Consider the following 18201-nt stretch of genomic DNA (forward strand, 5'->3'; position numbering starts at 1 on the left):
TAGCTAGGACCTCAAGAACTCTATTGAATAGATATGGAGAGAGTAGACAACCTTGTCTTGTTCCTGATTTCAGTGGACTTGCTGGGAGTTTCTCTCCATTTAGTTTGATGTTGGCTGTTGACTTGCTGTATATTGCCTTTATTATGTTTAGGTGTGTTCCTTGTATCCCTGCTCTGTCTATGACCTTTATCATGAAGGGATGTTGTATTTTGTCAAAAAGCTTTTTCGGCATCTAATGAGATGATCATGTGGTTTTTATTTTTCAGTTTGTTTATATTCAGTTTGTATTACATTAACAGATTTTCATATGTTGAACTATCCCTGCATCTCTGTCTGAGATGAAGCCACTTTGATCACAGTGGATGATATTTCTGATGTGTTCTTGGATTTGATTTGCCAGTATTTTATTGAGTATTTTTACATCAATTTTCTTGAGTGAGATTGGTCTGTAATTCTCTTTCTTAGTAATGTCTTTATGTGGTTTGGATATCAGGGTAATTGAAACCTCATAAAATGAGTTTGGCAATGTTCTTTCTGTTTCTATTGTTTGGAACAATTTGAGGAGTGTTGGTATTAGTTCTTCTTTGAAAATCTTGTAGAATTCTGAGCTGAAACCATCTGGTCCTGGACTTTTTTTGGTTAGGAGACTTTTAATGACTACTTCTATTTCTTTAATAGTTATAGGTCTATTTAATTTGCTTATCTGGTAAGTGATATTTATCCAGAAGGGTGTCCATTTCCTTTACGTTTTCCAATTCTGTGGAGCACAGGTTTTCGAAATATGACCTAATGTTCTCTGAATTTCCTCCATGTCTGTTGTTATGTCCCCCTTTTCATTTCTGATTTTGTTAACTTGGGTATTCTTCTTTCTGCCTTTTGGTTAGTTTGGATAAAGGTTTGTCTATTTTGTTGATTTTCTCGAAGAACCAACTCTTTGTCTCATTCATTTTTTTTGTATTGTTTTCTTTGTTTCTATTTTGTTGATTTCATTTCTCAATTTGATTATTTCCTACCATCTAGTTCTTCTGGGTGAGTTTGCTTCTTTTTCTTCTAAAGTTTTCACATGTTATGTTAATTCATTAGTATGATATTTTTGCAGCTTCTTTATGTAGGCATTTAGTGCTATGAACTTTCCTCTTAACACCGCTTTCATTGTGTTCCACAAATTTGGGTATGTTGGGTGGTCATTTTCATTGAATTTTAGGAAGTCTTTAATTTCTCCCTTTATTTCTTCCCTGGCCCATTGATGCTTCAGGTGAGCATTGTTTAATTTCCATGTGTTTGTGGGCTTTCTGGAATTAGTGTTGCTGTTGAATTCTAATTTTAAGTCATGGTGATCTGATAAAATACATGGGGTTATTCCAATTTTTTTGTATCTGTTGAGGTTTGTTTTGTTACCTAGTATGTGGTCAATTTTTGACCACATTTCATGAGGTGCTAAGAAGAAGGTATATCCTTTTATGTTTAGATGTAATGTTCTATAGATGTCTGTTAAGTCCATTTGAGTCATAACATCTGATAGTTCCCTTATTTCTCTGTTAATTTTTTGTCTCACAGACCTGTCCAGTGGTGAGAGTGGAGTGCTGAAGTCTCCCACTATTAGTGTTTGGGTTTAATGTGTGATTTAAGCTTTAGAAGTATTTCTTTGACATATGAGGGTGCCCTTGTATTCAGGGTATAGATGTTCAGTATTGAGATTTCTTCTTGATGGATTTTTTTTGTGACTAATATGAAATGCCCTTCTTTGTCTCTTTCGATTGATTTTAGTTTGATGTCTATTTTGTTAGATATTAGAATAGCTACATCAGTTTATTTCTTAGGTCCATTTGATTGAAAAAATTTTTCCCAACCTTTTAGTCTGAGGCAATGTCTGTCTTTGAGGTTGAGGTGTGTTTCTTGTATGTAGTAGAAGGATGGATCCTGTTTTTGTATCTAATCTGTTAGCCTGTGTCTTTTTGTAGGTGAGTTGAGTCCATTTATATTAAGGGATATTAATGACCAGTCATTTGTATCTCCAGTTGATGGAGGAAGGTCATTGGCTAATAAAGGCACTGCCCTGGCCCATTTTATTGGTTAGAGGATAGGTGGGAGGAGTAAACAGAACAAAATGCTGGGAGGAAGAGGAAGTGAGGTCAGAGACTCACAGCTCTCCTCTCGGGAACAGACGCCAGAGAGAGACACCACGCCCGGCTCCCGGGATGAAGCTCGGACCCAGGATGGACTAGGCTAGAATCTCCCCGGTAAGCGCACCTTGGGGTGCTACACACAGATGATTAGGAATGGGCTAAATTAATATGTGAGAATTAGCCTAGAAGAGAATGGGCCAAGCAGTGTTTAAATGAATACAGTTTGTGTGTTGTTATTTAGGGCATAAGCTAGCCGAGCGGGCGGCTGGGGTGCCGGGGTGCTGGGAACGCAGCCCTGCCACCCTTATTACTTCATCCAGTTAATTTAGTTTTTGTTGTTGGTGATGTTATTTTGTGTGTTTTCCCCTTCCTTGGAATTTACTGCCATGAGATCATCAATTGTCTGTGTTTTTGTTGATGTAGCCAACTTCCTTGGGTTGGGGTTTTCCTTCTAGTACTTGTGTAGGACTAGGTTTGTGGCTAGGTATACAGAAGGATTATTCCACAGCGGTTAAGTGATATAGTCACCCTCACAAATTTGTTTCTCCCCTTTTTCTTCTCCCTTCCTTCCATCTACTCTCTACTTGTTTCTGGTCAGTAAAGTGTTAATCGAGGGTTGGAATGAATGCTCAGCAGTTAAGTGCATTTGCTGTGCTTGCAGAAAATCAAGGTTTGGTTCCCAAGACCCGCATGGTGGCTTAAATAATTTGTGATCCCACACTGTCTTCTGTCCTTCAGAGTTATTATGCAGATATGGTGCATAGACATGCCTGGAGACAGAATACTCATGCACATAAAAAAATTAAAAAGAATTTCACCTCAGAATAACTTGTTTCCTCCTGAAAACTGAGACCGTTTAACTTTATTACATTTATTTTATATGTGTGCATGTATCCACACACCCATGTGGGTCAGGGACAACCCACAAGAGTTGGTTCTTGCCTTCCACTTTGTGCCTCCTGGGAATGAGACTCAGTTCATCAGGCTTGGCAGCACACACTTTACCTGCTGAGCCGTCTCAGTGGTCCCAGAGAACATTTGTTTTGTGTTAAGATAATATTTGCCCCCTGGAAGTCCACAGATTGTGGTACTACTACTCAGTGAGACCCAGGCATTCCACAATACCTTGATTAACTTAATGCTTGGTCCAACTCATTGTCCCCTTAGATATAATTTCTATATAATTTTTTTTATGATTAATAGGGTGGTATTTATTTAAAGGGGAAAAAACTTACAGATCACTGTCAGCCCTCTGCGCAACCAGGAAGTGAGTCTAGTCGCCAGCGGAGCAGGAAGTGAAGAGAGAGAGGAGAGGGAAGTGGCCGCTTTTTTAAAGGGAGAGAGACCACGCCCCAATGGGCTGGTATCTCAGCGGCGATAGGCTGGAGGAGTTGGAGGACCTCCCGTAACACCTCCCCCTTTTGTTTAAATAAGAGAGTTCTAAACCTACTATGAAATTATATACAATAAGTACAAATATCCTATTCTAACTAGCTTAGGTCTTGTATAATAAATAACTTGGCCAAGTCATGAGAGAAAGTAACTGCATTTATATAGTCTTCAACCCCATCGAAGATCTGAGAAGGGAAATAATGTTACCTGGGTAATTAGGAAGTTCAGTAAAACAACTTCCAAAACATGCAACAAATCACAGAGACAACTAGCTACCTAGGCAATCACCCAAAGTCACATTAGCAGCGTTGAAGCAACCAACATTGGCTAAGGCCTAACATAACTGACATACCATTTTTCAAAGGCAAGCAACTTTTCAAAACTATCTTACCCTGTCTTGGCAGGTTATGACAGCCCTGTTTTATCCATTGATGCATGCTCTGTATCTTTGTCAGTGGTTGGGGTATGGAAAAATATGTACTTTTCTATCATCTCTTTGTTTGTCACATCTATCTGTCACATATTACCATGAGTTTCTAACTGACTTTAACTTAAAACTTGATCTCTGGGGGTTTTTTTTTTTTTTTTTTTGTGGAAATTCACTGTTTATGCTACTTCTATCCAGTGATCTAGTCTTAGATTCTTTGCCTTATAAAAACCTACAGCATAAAGCAGACTCACACCTCTTGCTTTAGGGTTGCTCTATGAATTCAGGTCGGGGGGGGGGAGAGAATTTGATGTGGACTCAGGAACACTGTGTTTGATTTTGGGGGAAATCACTTTGTTTCAGTTGGTGGAATAAGAATATACAGGTAAGAGTTGATACACATTTCCACTCTTGAAGAGCTAATCCAAAAGAAATGTGAACGCGCATCTGCGATTTATTTGAAATCCCTCACCTCTCTACTGGGATTGTTGTGTTTATTTGTTATAGTTCTGATTTTTGAATATAGATGGAAAGTATCACCCTTTTGAAGTAGCTCAGCTACAGCATTTACCTCATTTGTATTTACGAACATGAATTTATTTCCTTAATTCAAGATTTACAAGAGGAGGGAAGGGAGTCTATGGGATGGATTTGAAGTAAGGTTGCCAGATCTGATTTGAGTAATTGCAGTGATTAAAGGTACCCTGACCGCAATGAGATGAGGTGAACAGAGCTCTTCCAGAGTGAATTGCCTACCCACTGTTTTCCTTTCTCTCACTCCCTACAGGAAACCAGTTTCCTCCAATTGCAGCCCAGGACCTTCCTTTTGTCCTAAAGGCTGGCTATCTGGAAAAACGCAGAAAAGGTGAGCTGTAGGGCTAATAAAAACACTAAAGCCTTTGTTGTTGTTGTTGTTTGTTTGTTTTCTATTCTAAGATAAAATGTATTTGTGAGTACTGCAGAAGAGTGTTCTCTTTAGGCAGTTAAGGGATGTTAGAAAATGTGGGTGACCTTATCCAGACATGAAACCCCACTTTCAGTTTTATAGTTTTTTTCTTTGTTTTTTTTTTTTTTTTTTTTTTTTACACTAGCAAAATATTAGGTCTGGCTTTCAGTGCAACCTGAGGTATTTGTAAGTGATTCAAGTGCAGTGTCCTGCACCTTCTGGGAAAGCTTCAGCTCACGACTGTGTTCTTAAGGTTGGAGTTTCTCACCACTAGTTCATGTGGGCCCCCCTACGCCCGACTGGCACACACTGGCCTGCTGTGGTTCAGAACAGCCTGGCATCTCACCTGCTGTTGCCTGTTTCTCATTTCAGCATTCCCTCTCCATTGGCCTTGGTAGCTGTGGTTTGGCCAGGTGGTCTCCTTTCAGCACCAAAAAAAAAAAAAAAAAAAAAGAAATCTGGGGGCGGTGTTATGATATGAGGAATGAAAGCAGGAGAACTTATGACCGTACAGCTTGCTGTAGCTTTTGTGCAGACCTTCTGATTATATTCCACTTGTACTTTTTTTTGTCTTTTTAAGCTGAAAGAGGTAGTAGAAATTAACCAAGCCACCCTCTCCCTTTCCCTTTCCTGACAAATTTGAGAAAATCAGACCCACAGATCAGCTATATCAAGAGTGTGTCGTCAGGTGCCTTTTTGAGACTGTCTCTGTAGGGAAAGTCTGGCGGCAGACAGCTGAAACAGTCCTAAGTGTGATGTTCCCCATCTCTGCTGGACTTTATCCTTTGGGATGGAACATACAGATTAATGACAGCGGTGACAGGAAGCCCAGCAACTGTACTAGCTAACTTTCCCTCGTGTGGTAAGGGAGTGGCGTTATGTAAGTCATGCATAGTCTAACCTGCTCATTCTGCTTTTTGCAGATCACAGCTTCCTGGGGTTTGAGTGGCAGAAGCGGTGGTGTGCTCTCAGCAAGACAGTGTTCTATTATTACGGCAGCGATAAAGGTGGTGCTGGCATTTGCTCACATCAGTTTCCTTTGCACGCGTTTCTGACCGTTTTCCTGCAGTCTGAACAGAAGACAACAGTGGAGAAAACACTGAGATGTTTCTGTAGAACTGGAGAAAAATGAGATTCATGATGATAGGAGATAAAAATTTTTGAAGGCAGGAAAATTGTTTATATAAAATTTAATGACATAGTACTTCCTAGCCTGACTTTACAGATGCCAACAGCAAAAGCAGACGTGTATTGAGTTTGCTATATTCCAGATACTGTATAAGTAGTTTATCTACCTACATAAGCAAGTCAACTAGTATAACTCATTTAACACACAGCCCTTCTATGAAGTAGGCTCATTACTGGCCTACTTGTTTACTGATTTTGTTTTTATTAACAATATCAATTGTACATAATTGCCACAGCCCATGTGGCTTGGGTAAAGTTTTGTCAATTTCCCTTGGGTCTAAGGTCTCGGTCCTTGGCATGGCTGTGTCCATGTCAACAGTTCACATTCACATTCATTTAAGATTTTACTCAGAGCCTCCTCCATTCCCTACATTTAACAGGTTTCACTGTGCCATTTTACTCCTGTGCATGATGCATTCTGATCACATTTGCCTTCACTTCCTGCACCCTCTACTGCTAAGCCTCCCTCCCCTCCTTCCTCCCTTCCCTTCCTCACTGCCCACTATCATTTCCTCCCCCTCCTTCCTCTCCCCTCCCCTCCTTTCCCTTCTCTTTCCTTCCCTTCCCTGTAAGTTTCATTAGAGTAGCAGCAGCGAGGGCACCTTGCTGTAAGTGGCTACACCACTGGAGGAAATGTCCCTCCTTCTCCCCATCCACCATTAACTGCATGTGACTCCTCAGGAAGCAGGGCCCTGTAGCCCCCATCTGCTGTGAGCATATCCATGGATCCAGACTTGTGCGGTTATCCCATTTATTTTAATGTTAGGAAAACAAAGGACCGAGAGGCTAAGTTTGTGTGATGTCCATTCTCAGAGTGGTAGAAGGCAGGCCTGGAATTTCTTTATGGTTCAGGCTTGTAACCACTGTACACCCTGTGTTAACTTTCATACTCTACAACTTCATACTTCGCTAGCATTAGTTAATAAACTTTATTTGCTAACTAATGCCTAATTTTAGTAATAGGTCACATAATTTTAGCTTTCTTATTTGAATAAGTGAAGCTTCAAAATAATGAAATTATATATATATGTATATACATGTATATACATATATATATATATATTTCTAGTTTTACTTTTTCCCAAGGGAACGCAGATCAAAAGGTGTATATTCTAAAGTACAAGCTATTTTTTTTATAGAGATAAACAGTAGCCTAGGTGGTAGGTTTGACTAAAATGTTATGAAACCATTGTTTTATACAATAAATATGCAGTAATGAATTTTTTATGAACAATGTACACACACATATATGCAATTTGTATGCATTTTATAGAAAGCCAGAAACAGTGAAAATCTTCTAAAATAAGTACTCTGACCTTAAACTAGGAGGAAAGAAATAGGTAATGTTTATTAAAGCAATATCTATATGCAATTATTGTATTTCAAATAAATTTGAAGTTTTACATAATACCAGAAGTTGATCTCACCTTTTGGCTGGTGGTATTAATGACCTTACAGTTCAGTGACCTGTCTGGATTCTGTCATTAACATGTTCTATGTAATGATGGCTCCCGTGAAGTAGTCACAGTTTACAGCGCGTGCACTTCCTCCGTCTGCTTCTGATGGTGTCAGGAAACTCATCAAGTTCAGTTTTGACCATCGCAGATCGAATGTGTATTACCATTATAGAAATGTTTTCTGTACTACTGTGAGTTTAGATAAAAATCTTATCATTTCTCACAAAAAAAGAAAGAAGTTTCAAATACACGTGGCTTTGGTTCAATTAGGCTCCTCATTTCTATGTACTGAGGGACAGTGATTACTAATGTCAGTGTTAGTTGAAACCAGCAAAATTTCCTAAAACTCAAAGGAGTGTTTGAAGTTTTCTAAAACTCCAAAGGTCAATGTCACATAAAGAAATCAGCTAGAACCTTTGAGATAGTAAATTTCCACTCCTGTTCTTATTGCTAGACCTTATGGTGCTATCATTCTTAGCATTTTGCATTTTAAGTGCTTTGTGACCCGTTTAGTTCCCTCAGCCCCTTGTATTTCAGAAGCTAGGATTGTCACATCCCTTCCCTTGTTGGTGCCTAAAACCCCAGCCTGTGCTGCACCACCAGGGCTGTGTCTTCCCAGGTGTCCCAGGTCTGTTTGCAGCAGTTCTTTTTTTCCTGGAATCCTGGTCTTCTCTTCAGGCACTCTGGAAAAAAAATGTGCCTTTTAACATTTCTTAATTGCTTGTTTGGCATGATCCTGGTTTCCTGCCACTTCATCTTTTTCTGGGAAAACATTATCAAATAACATTTTAATTTTCTTTTGTATAATCAGGTAGCTAAGTTGTACAGCTTTATGGTGTGTGTGAACTTTGGAAAGAGTTATTTAGATGTATGAAAACTGTAAACCTCTAAGCAGGTAGGATTGAGATAAATGGTTCATAGAGGTACGAGGCGGGGTTGATACCACTCTCTAGCTTAAGCCATACTTCGTTACTGTTTGACACATACATAGCTCACATTTTCTACCTTATTGTGTGTGCCAAAAACCATATTGACCTATCAAAGTAGTAATGGCTTAGAAAGAGTACGGCCATCCTCCAGGGTTTGTAATGCACTTACCTCTATACCCATAAATATCTCTATATTTATTATTCATAGCCATTCAGGTCCTTAAGTAACAAATATATATAGTGCGTGTTTTATCACTTTGTGAAATACTATCCATTCTCCCATCTCCTTCCTTTCCCTGTGACTGTTGTAAGCCTCATTCATCAAGCAGTCTACACCCTAGAGATTCAGATTCCCATCGAGGCATTCATTCATTCATTCATTCACTCATTCATTCATTTTCTCATTTACTCACACTTTATTTGGTAAACATTTGCTAGATACTTGGTATAATAAACAGTGGGAATCCAAAGATCCTTAGAGATGCTCACTGCTTGAGCTGTTGTGAAATCAGAGGCGTGGCTAGGCAGATAGACATAAATTCAAGGAGGTAAAATAGGTAATTTAAATTAAATACCTTTAGATCACAAAGGAGTGAAAACTAACTGCTAGGGGCCTTTGGGAAAACTTCCGTGTGATACGGACATTTTATTGGGCCACAAAGAATGAATGAAAGTTAATTGGATAAAAGCCATAATTTTGATTATGTGTCTACCCAAAATTTGTATTTTGGAGCCACTTCCAAAAAGGTAGTGTTAGAAAGTAGGGCATTTAGAAGTGATTGGACCATGAAGGCTCTACCCTCTTGAATGACCCAATAAAAATGTTAAAGTGAGCTCTGAAACCCTCTTTTGTACTTCTGCCTTACAAGGCCACAGTTTCTCTCCCCTCCAGAAGATGCTGCAGCAGAATGTCCACTTGCAGCAGAGGGAAGACCCCGCCAGATGTTTAACCTGCTGGCACCTTGGGCTTGGACTTCTAATCCACCAGAACATTGAGACGTAAATTTCTGTTGTTGATAAATTACTCAGTAACATGTGTGACAGCAGAGCAGTCTGTACGTGGACTGAGAGAGAACAAAGGGTCAAGTGGACATTGCAGGAGAGGGAAGAGCAGAAGTTCAACACTGTGGGTAGGATCAGTGTGGGGAGCAAAGCTGGAACATAGAGGGGAGAAGGAACGAGCTTCCTTAGATTAGACATGTACATCAGTCTTGTTTCTCTGAGAGAGCTGAAGGAAAATCTTTCAAAATTTCACTGGACCACTTAAGTATTTTGCCTACTATTACTTTCATGTTTATTGTAGTGGATGTTAAATTCCTCTTGCATTATAAGTGGGTCATTGACTGGTATTTGTGAATACCTACATTTGTAACGTATGTATGTTTATTTCAGTTAAAAGATCTGATAAAGTGTGCTATTAATAACTTTTGTCTTAACTACCAGCATGTTGAAAGTGCTCAGTATAAATTTGTTGAGTGAGTGGTTTAGTTTTCTTTAAGAATGGTCGAAGAATCAAATGTGTTTAACCACTTACTGTTTTTCCACTCTTCCTTCAGTACTTTTCCAGGTAGTTATTTCACGAATTATGTCTGGGGAACCCCAGATGTATAAAGTGTTCTGTGGATGAAGGAATTCCGTAGATGAGTCATGTTTACACATGCTGTATGTTACATTTTTCTCTTAGAAATCCAGTTGGTATGTAAATATGCTAACGGCCTCAAGAAAGGTCTGACTATATAATCTAGACTCATGAAACCCTGAACTTTTGGGTTTTGTCAGTACCGAGGATATCTTGTGCATAGTAGGAGATGCTTTACCGCTGAACTATGTCCCCAACTCTCTTAACTTGGTTTAATTCATCAAAAAGCATCTTTAACATATATGATCACAGAATCACTGTGCTGCCTAAAAGAGCATACATTGGACAATGATGTGGTACCCTTTCGTCTCTGGTCTTTGCTTTGATGCAGGATCTCCCACTGTAGTCTAAGCTGGCCTCAAACTCAGGATCTTCTTGCCTTAGGCACACACCTGGCCTAGAATTTTCAAAGTATAGTCTTGTAAAACTTATAGTTAGGTATGGAATTCTTCAACCAAATAAAGTTCAAAAATTTTAACTGGAATTTTTTAACCACCTAGATAAATAATTTATGAATAAATAGATTGTTCAGACTTAGGTCATTCCTAACTCATATTTTTTCCCATTTAACATATGGGCAACATATGATCTCAGGGCTTTTAAAAAGTGATGTTACTTCAGGTGCTAAATGAGCGCATTTAAGAAAAGAAGATAGGTATTTTCTGTTTACCTTGATTATGAAAGCATTTATGTTCTTAGCTCTGAGCTCAAGGAAAGCAGCAGTTTGTTCCTGTTTCTGATTTTGATGCTGTGTGTTAATGTGGAAGATAAACCTATTGCTGTGTAGCTTTCCTGTCAACATGGCACAGCCCAATGGAGAGAGCAAATGCGCTTAGTTTTGAAGTAGTAAACATTTTGTTTCTGCTCTAGTTTATCTTTAAAGTAATACCTAACCACACTGAAGCTCTCTTTCCTTTTGATTGTACCGCGGTAGATCCAGGCCTGCTTTCCCCAGTTCCCTGTCCCTGGCTGGCTGAGGAACCCGTTAGAAACCTGATTTGCTTGCCTTCTCACGCCTCTCCAGACATTACTTGGCTCTTACTTACGCTTTGCTTCCTTTTTTTTTTTTTTTCCTTTTAAGATTAAAAAAGAAAAGAAACATTTCTCCAAAGGGCCATTCCACCTTGGTGGTGCTGCTGGGGGAGAGCAGGACAGTAAATAGGAAGGCCCAGCAAACTTCGGGTAGAGCAGTTCTGCCATTGGCTCCCTGAAACTAACATTTCTAGCACATTTTAAGTTCTAATGCCTAGATTTTTCCCTGTGTATTTCCCTGCCTTCTTCCTCTGGTTCCCTAACACCTTCACAGTTTAGAATAGCTAAAGTGGCTGACTGAAATTTCTCTCAAGACTTGACCAAGAAAATTTCAATAAGAGATAATCGGGCATTTATAAGGAAACTCTAACTTTGCTTTTATCTTCTGTAGACAAACAGCAGAAAGGTGAATTTGCAATAGAAGGCTACGATGTGAGAATGAATAACACCCTCAGAAAGGATGGAAAGAAAGATTGCTGTTTTGAAATCTGTGCTCCTGATAAACGTATCTATCAGGTTGGAATTTTTATGTTGTCTTAAAATTAACTTGATAAGATGTTCTGATTTCATTTATGGAGACATTTTATTAAAACGGTTCCCTGCCATATTAACAATAAAAATAGTGTTTTGTACATTGAACATTCATAAAAGGAGGAAATACATTTGAAAATTTCTGATCAGTTCAAGTGATTTATCCTTAAAAAAGATCAAATGAATCTGTAATTTATCAATTACATTACATGTAACATTTTATATCTACTTTAATAGAACTGTGTGATTTCCTAAAAGAATTACATAGCAGAGAGAATAAAATCATCAAAGGAAAAATATTAGAGTATTAATACATATTGTATTGCTTAGGGGTGTGGGAGAAAATGAAGATAAAGATGTATTATCAGCTCTACAATTCAAGAGCCATCAGCGAGGCATCAATATGGAATGTATGTTTAATAAGTTTTAAATATCTGAGATTGCAGTTGAAAGCCAGTTAATTAAGTTGTCAGGTAGTGTGTTGGAATCTGACAAGAACATTTTTAAGAAAACTGTAGCCAGCAGTGTAAAGAAATTCATGGATGTCTTTTAATTGTCAAGGGCAAATTTTGTTCATCAGTTCAGCCTTTGACATTGATGAAGAGAAGCAGCATTTTTCCCTGTGCAGCTGCCAGCTGCTGATCAGAGTTTCAAATCCATCATCCTCTGCTTCAATTACATAAATTTGTCAAAATTAACTGTACATTATAAGAAGCATCCTTGCAAGAATAGTATACCTAGACATGAAAAGAATTGCTAATGTTCTTAAGAAATGATAAGAATGCAGCACACCTTTGCATTGCTGCTATGATTTCGGTTCTTATTGTTTGAATTTTTTTCATTAGTTTACAGCAGCTTCTCCCAAGGATGCTGAGGAGTGGGTCCAGCAGCTGAAATTTGTATTACAAGGTAAGAGCATCAGTTGAACACATTTTCATGTTCCTTAAATATTGCTTTAGGAATGGGTTGAGTTGGGTTTTCACATATAAATTCTTACTGACGTCTGTGAGAATGATCAAGAGAATACTGACACACTCTCTTGGATAATATGGTCCATTCACTTGGGTTTGTTTATTAAAGCGGTTTCCCTTTAACACAGTTGGAAACTTGAAGACTCATGCTCTTACAAGCCCATTTAAGCATGTTTTCATTTGGAAGTATCATGGTAGCTTGTGGGTATTCACTTATGGGGTTGTGTTCATTTCAGAAGCACAGTCCTAAATTTCTTTTGCGTTCTTTTAAATTTTGCTTCACAAAATGTGCTTTGAAGACATGGGATCCGAGGTGATTCCAGAGGATGATGATGAAAGAGGAGAATTATATGATGACGTCGATCATCCCGCCCCGGTCAGCAGCCCATCAAGGAGCCAACCAATAGATGACGAAATTTATGAGGAGCTTCCAGGTATCTGTATTGTGGTGATGCACTGACAGAGATCATGGCTCTTCTGATCTGTATTTGTGTTTATGCCTCTGCATGCGTGTGTGTGTGTGTGTGTGTGTGTGTGTCTGTGTGTGTGTGTGTGTGTGTGTGTGTAATTTGTCATCAAACTGACAACTTGAGTAGGAGAATGGTGAGCGATTAAGAACAAAGACAAAGAAAGCCTTCAAAACTCTGTTTTATGAAGAGGTGTCTGCTTGAGGCATTTCAAGTACAAGTATACACTTATGAAAAGTGAAAGGGACTTAAAATGAAGCAGATACAATCCTCATCTCTTGGGACTTTTGGCTCATTAGCATTGTTTATGCTACATAATTTTTTAATTAAAAATTGACTTGCCTTACAGTTTTTTCCACCAACTCACACATCATTTTTTTTTTTTTTACATCTTGGAATTTCCATTTAGCAGAAGTTCCGTGCACACTCCATATGTCGCCAGCTTCTGCTCTCCAGTCCTCTCTGCTGGAGGACATTGCGTTGTCTTGGAGGAATGTTGTTGAACTGTAAACAAAGGTCTTTGAGGCTTGAGGAACATTTTTTCTAATTGGTGTTTTATCAAACAGGAAATCAAAAGGTTTTCTTACTTTAAAAACTCGGGCCTGCTGGAGTTGCTACACTTGAGTAGTGTTACACAGCAGAATTAATTACCTCTTGGGTCCTTGACTGTGTGATTTCTAAGACAGGAAAATAGTAATCTGAAATTTAGAATTCTTGGACTGTAACAGCGCTGAGAATTGTGTGACTAACACCCAGGTTGATTTGCTCTTTTCCTGCCTATTCACAACCAGTAGAGCAGAAAAGGAGATCTTAAACAATGTAGATACAGGGGCTATTTTTCTCTGACTAGGCAATGTAGTACCATAATATCAATCCCAAAAATTGATTTTTAAAATGCTTAACCTGTTCCAAATTAATGTCCAAATATCATTTTCATCACAGTCAGTAAAGTGTAAGACTTAGAGTAAAAACTTTTAAATTCTGACTGTATTATTTATTAGTTCAATGATATTATGACGATTTCTTCATCTATAAAATGGGCATACTATTACTGGGAGAATCAACTGAGGTAATTCAGCCCAGTGCTTCCCTTGTCCAAGTCTACAATAAATATAACATCATTATTTTTTCATTGTGTACCTAATGAATTCTTGTAAATGCTTCTGTGATGTTCTGTCCAAATAATAGTAATAATCATAGCTACTATAAAAAGTACACATGATCTGTGAATTATATCATACGTTCTACAGGAAGATGCTGAGCACAAAAGTATATTTGGTGGGAACAGTGACCTGTGAGCTCGAGTTGTGTGTCTAGAGCCCCACTTCCTGGTTTATCCCAAGAAGTGGTGGCTGCTACAGCATCACTTACCCTCAGGTAGAGAACATCTTTGGCTGTTTGATTTTAGTCTCTGTATCATTGATACAGTTACTTCAGACTTTAAAAAGGACTTGCAACAGGACTGAGAACGTGTACTGTTGTAAAACCAAAGCATGGAGCCTTTAAACATGGTTTTACTGTCATCCACGTTTCTGCCCTTTAAGACTTTACAGTCAATGTATTCTGTTACAGTTGCTGCGTTAACTGCTAAGTTCTGGGTTTCTTCAACTGCTCTATTCTTTCCCCAACACCAAAGGAAAAACTTGACTGAGAACTAAGATCAAATATTCAATTGTATCTATAGCAAAGGCTTAAGGAAGATCTCCTGTTAGTAGCTTGAGCCTTTAGAAATATGAGACATCTTATGTTTCCCTCACTACAGATGTTCTTCCTCATCCTCTCTCCTCCCCCACATACATATATTTTTTTGGCCCAAAGCCAAATAATTGGTTATTCTTTAAGTAGTGTTACTTCTTGCTGTAGTTCTGGGAGAAATTTAAGCTGCTATGCGGTTTCTTTGCCTCTGCCTGGGATTCCCCAGTTGCTGTACAGAGTGATTGAGCTTGATAGAGCCTTCAGCTGTGCCCCGGGAGAGGCGCTGCTGTGAGCAGCTGTGGAATGTCTCCTGCGGCCTTCTTCCCACGTCTGCACAGTTCAGCAGGTTTGTCAAGCTGAAGCCCGCGGCTACAGAGGGGATTTTTCTCAAAGCAGGCCCTAAAGTTCCCAGACTTAGGAGTTTTGTTCATTTAAAGATTTGAAACTGGGACTCCTGTCTCAGAGTTAGGATTCAAGCTGGTTCTCGCTCTTCTGTGAAATCCGAGTGTCTCGAGGTGCGTGTTATGAGGAGCATTACAGGCAGCGTTTGCCTATGAAGTCAGATTGGTCATGCTCCCAGAATTAAATAATAATACAATTTCCACACAGTTTTCTGTCAGTTACATATTGTTGAAAAGAAGCCGTGTTAGCGGAAAGGTGAAGCCCACAGATAGGTGTGAAGAAGCAGTCTAAGCGCTGACATGCCGCTTTAAACTGAAAAGCTCTGCTCTGAGAAGGCGGGACCTTCTCTAGTCAGTGTGTTTTAATGTGGAATAAATGTTCACTGTTTAAGTCTCAGCAGTAATAAGAAAGCATTGCTTAAAAATTACGTTGTAAACTATTTCCTGAAGATGTTTATAATTCTGAGAGACTGTAAATGGTTTCACAGGATTTTTTTTTTCACTTAGAATATTCCAACTTTATTGCAGTACTTTCTCTTTAATTTTTTGTTCATTAATTTTTTAACTAACTTCATAAAAGAACAAGAATAAATGTCTAGATTTCTTTCTATTTAAGGGTTTATACAGATGTGTGGAAGAGTTGAGGAAAAGTTTTTGGCTTTTCTTCAAGTACCCCAATGTTGACATCTTTTTTTCTGTTTTATTACTACTTACTAGCATAGACTACTAAGTTAGATTTATGTACATTGTGATGTTATATAACAACTGGTATGTTGGCCAAAGTGTGTTGAAACGATTGATGACATAGTGATGAGGTCATCTGGCAGAGTTTCAGAATGTATGGTCAGTTTATTATTGGAACTGCCGAAGAACGCTTTTGTCGCACTGTGAATCTCGGAGGCAAGGAACAATACTTGGGAAATAGTTTCAGAAACCAACCTAGCTTGCTCCTCCTCATCTTAGTGAGTTGTCTGACCTTTTCCCTTTAGTGGCAGGAAATTGTATATTAACAACAACATGATTTCTCTAGGCATCGATTGAATAGAATCAGCTGGGTGACTAAAATGGTAACCCCTGTTAGCCTATTAAATGTGCCACTTTCTGGGGAATTGCACTGGAAATGTCTTCTGGCAAGTGGACTAGAAGAGAGAGGGCAGCAGAAAGCAGGAAGATAAATTTCTATTCCATTAACCTGTTTTTTTCTGTGTGTATGTGAATTCATTTTTTTTTTTCTGTAATGACAGATTGAACGATTTGGAGCCAGCAAAGGGTGTTTTTATCCTTTGGTCATTCAATTACACTTTAAATTTATTCAGTCCAACTATCTGCATCTAAAATGGAATATAAAATAAAATGCAGCTATAAATTTTTCAATGAAACTATTATGTATACATAAAAAAGAACAGTGTTTGAGTACTTAAATTTGAAGTAGTTTCCAGCAAGTGAGCACAAATGCAAATTTAATCAATAAATAGTTGTAAGCCCCCCAATACATTTTAACTTTATTTCCCTTTCATTACTCATATCACCAAGTTAATACCAAGGTTATAGGGACCTTGCAGTCTCTAGCACTAACACTGTTATAAGTGACTATTCCTGACTTCAGTTTTTTTCATTCTTTCTTTGGAAGCAATAGAAAGATGTCAGTTAACAGTCACAGATCCATAGTGGATTTAACATCTTAGTATTATTGTTAGTGCAGTAGGCCTGCTACTATTCTTAGTTTTTTGTTTGTTTGGGATTTTTCTTTCATTCTGGTTTGTTTTTTTTCTTCAAGACAGGCTTTCTCAGTGTAGCCCTGCCTGTGCTGGAACTCATTCTGTAGACCAGGCTGGTCTCAAACTCAGAGATCCGCCTGCCTCTGCCTCTGAGTGCTGGGATTAAAGGTATACGCCACCACCACCTGGTGTATTCTTGTTTTTTGAAAAAGCTACTGAAGTTTAGTATATGGCAATACTGTCTCTTAATATATAGGATGATAGATAAAATGTTTTCCCAAGTAGATAACTAGAGTTAAATTTCTAGATGGCTTCAGCCTCATACTCTGCTGAGATTATCTGAAGTTATAAAAAAAAAAAGAACAAGGAAAAAATTCATAAATCCTGATCACTGTATGTACGTGTGCTTTATTTATCTACCCACACATGCATGTATATTTATATGCGCACATATATACAGACAGACACATAATATTTTTTTTATTTTGCTGAGAGTTGAACCCAAAGCTCTGTGCATGTTAGCAAGGGCTCTACCATTGAGATAGACCTTATTTGTTTGTGTTTTTATTTTTGGTGACTGCAGATGTATTTTTGATATTTCTATTGTTTATTTTATAATAGTGATAAGAAGTTTTGGAATACAATTTTGCTTGTCATAGGTTTTTCTGCATTGCTTTTGGCATAGCAAAGAAATTTCTTCATAAAAATACATATTAACTCAAACACATATATAATAATACATATAAACTCAGGTATTTATGCAAACCACATAAATAACTCATTTCTGTGAGTTAATATGTCACCTGACAACCACCAAGTGAGACTTTTGCTCCCAGGTACGTTTGGTGGCACTGTATATGTGTGTGTCTCTTTCCATCTGTCCATCTGTGTGTCCATGCAGAGATGTTGCTAAACATCTATAGCACACAAACAGGCTCTATAACAAATAATTATGTGGCCTAAAATGTCAGTAATACTGACGGTGTGAAATCTTGGCCACAGGGATGTACTAGGTGGCCTTTGCTTTATCTCCATCGGCCTTTATTTCTTGAGCTATGGTTTCCATGTAAAAGTTTATTCATGTTGATGGGCACAGCATAGATCTTCTTAAATATATAAAACAAGAGTTACACAGGACATTCCTAGGTATTCAAGGGTTTGCTCAGTTTTTCTTTCACTATTTTGTTCTGGGACAGTATTGAAATTCTGTTTTAGGGAAATGAGGAAGACCAAGAGGAATAAAGTTACTAACACTATAGGAAACATTTTCTCTCTTCCCTGA

General features: G+C 38.2%; 1 protein-coding gene across 1 annotated transcript in view; it reads left to right on the forward strand.

Annotated features, from left to right (window-relative positions):
* The window catches only part of Skap2 (src kinase associated phosphoprotein 2), a 161268-nt gene that overhangs the window by 93610 nt on the left and 49457 nt on the right, over positions 1-18201 (forward strand). The window contains exons 5-9 of the mRNA XM_041640740.1: positions 4733-4810; positions 5815-5898; positions 11528-11652; positions 12513-12576; positions 12938-13072. Of these exons, the coding sequence (XP_041496674.1) occupies positions 4733-4810; positions 5815-5898; positions 11528-11652; positions 12513-12576; positions 12938-13072 (486 nt within the window). The remainder of the gene's footprint in view (positions 1-4732; positions 4811-5814; positions 5899-11527; positions 11653-12512; positions 12577-12937; positions 13073-18201) is intronic.

This window comes from Microtus oregoni, unplaced genomic scaffold (assembly GCF_018167655.1).
Source record: "Microtus oregoni isolate MIOR12 unplaced genomic scaffold, Mior012 000064F_ref0000363, whole genome shotgun sequence".
Classification (NCBI taxonomy): domain Eukaryota; kingdom Metazoa; phylum Chordata; class Mammalia; order Rodentia; family Cricetidae; genus Microtus; species Microtus oregoni.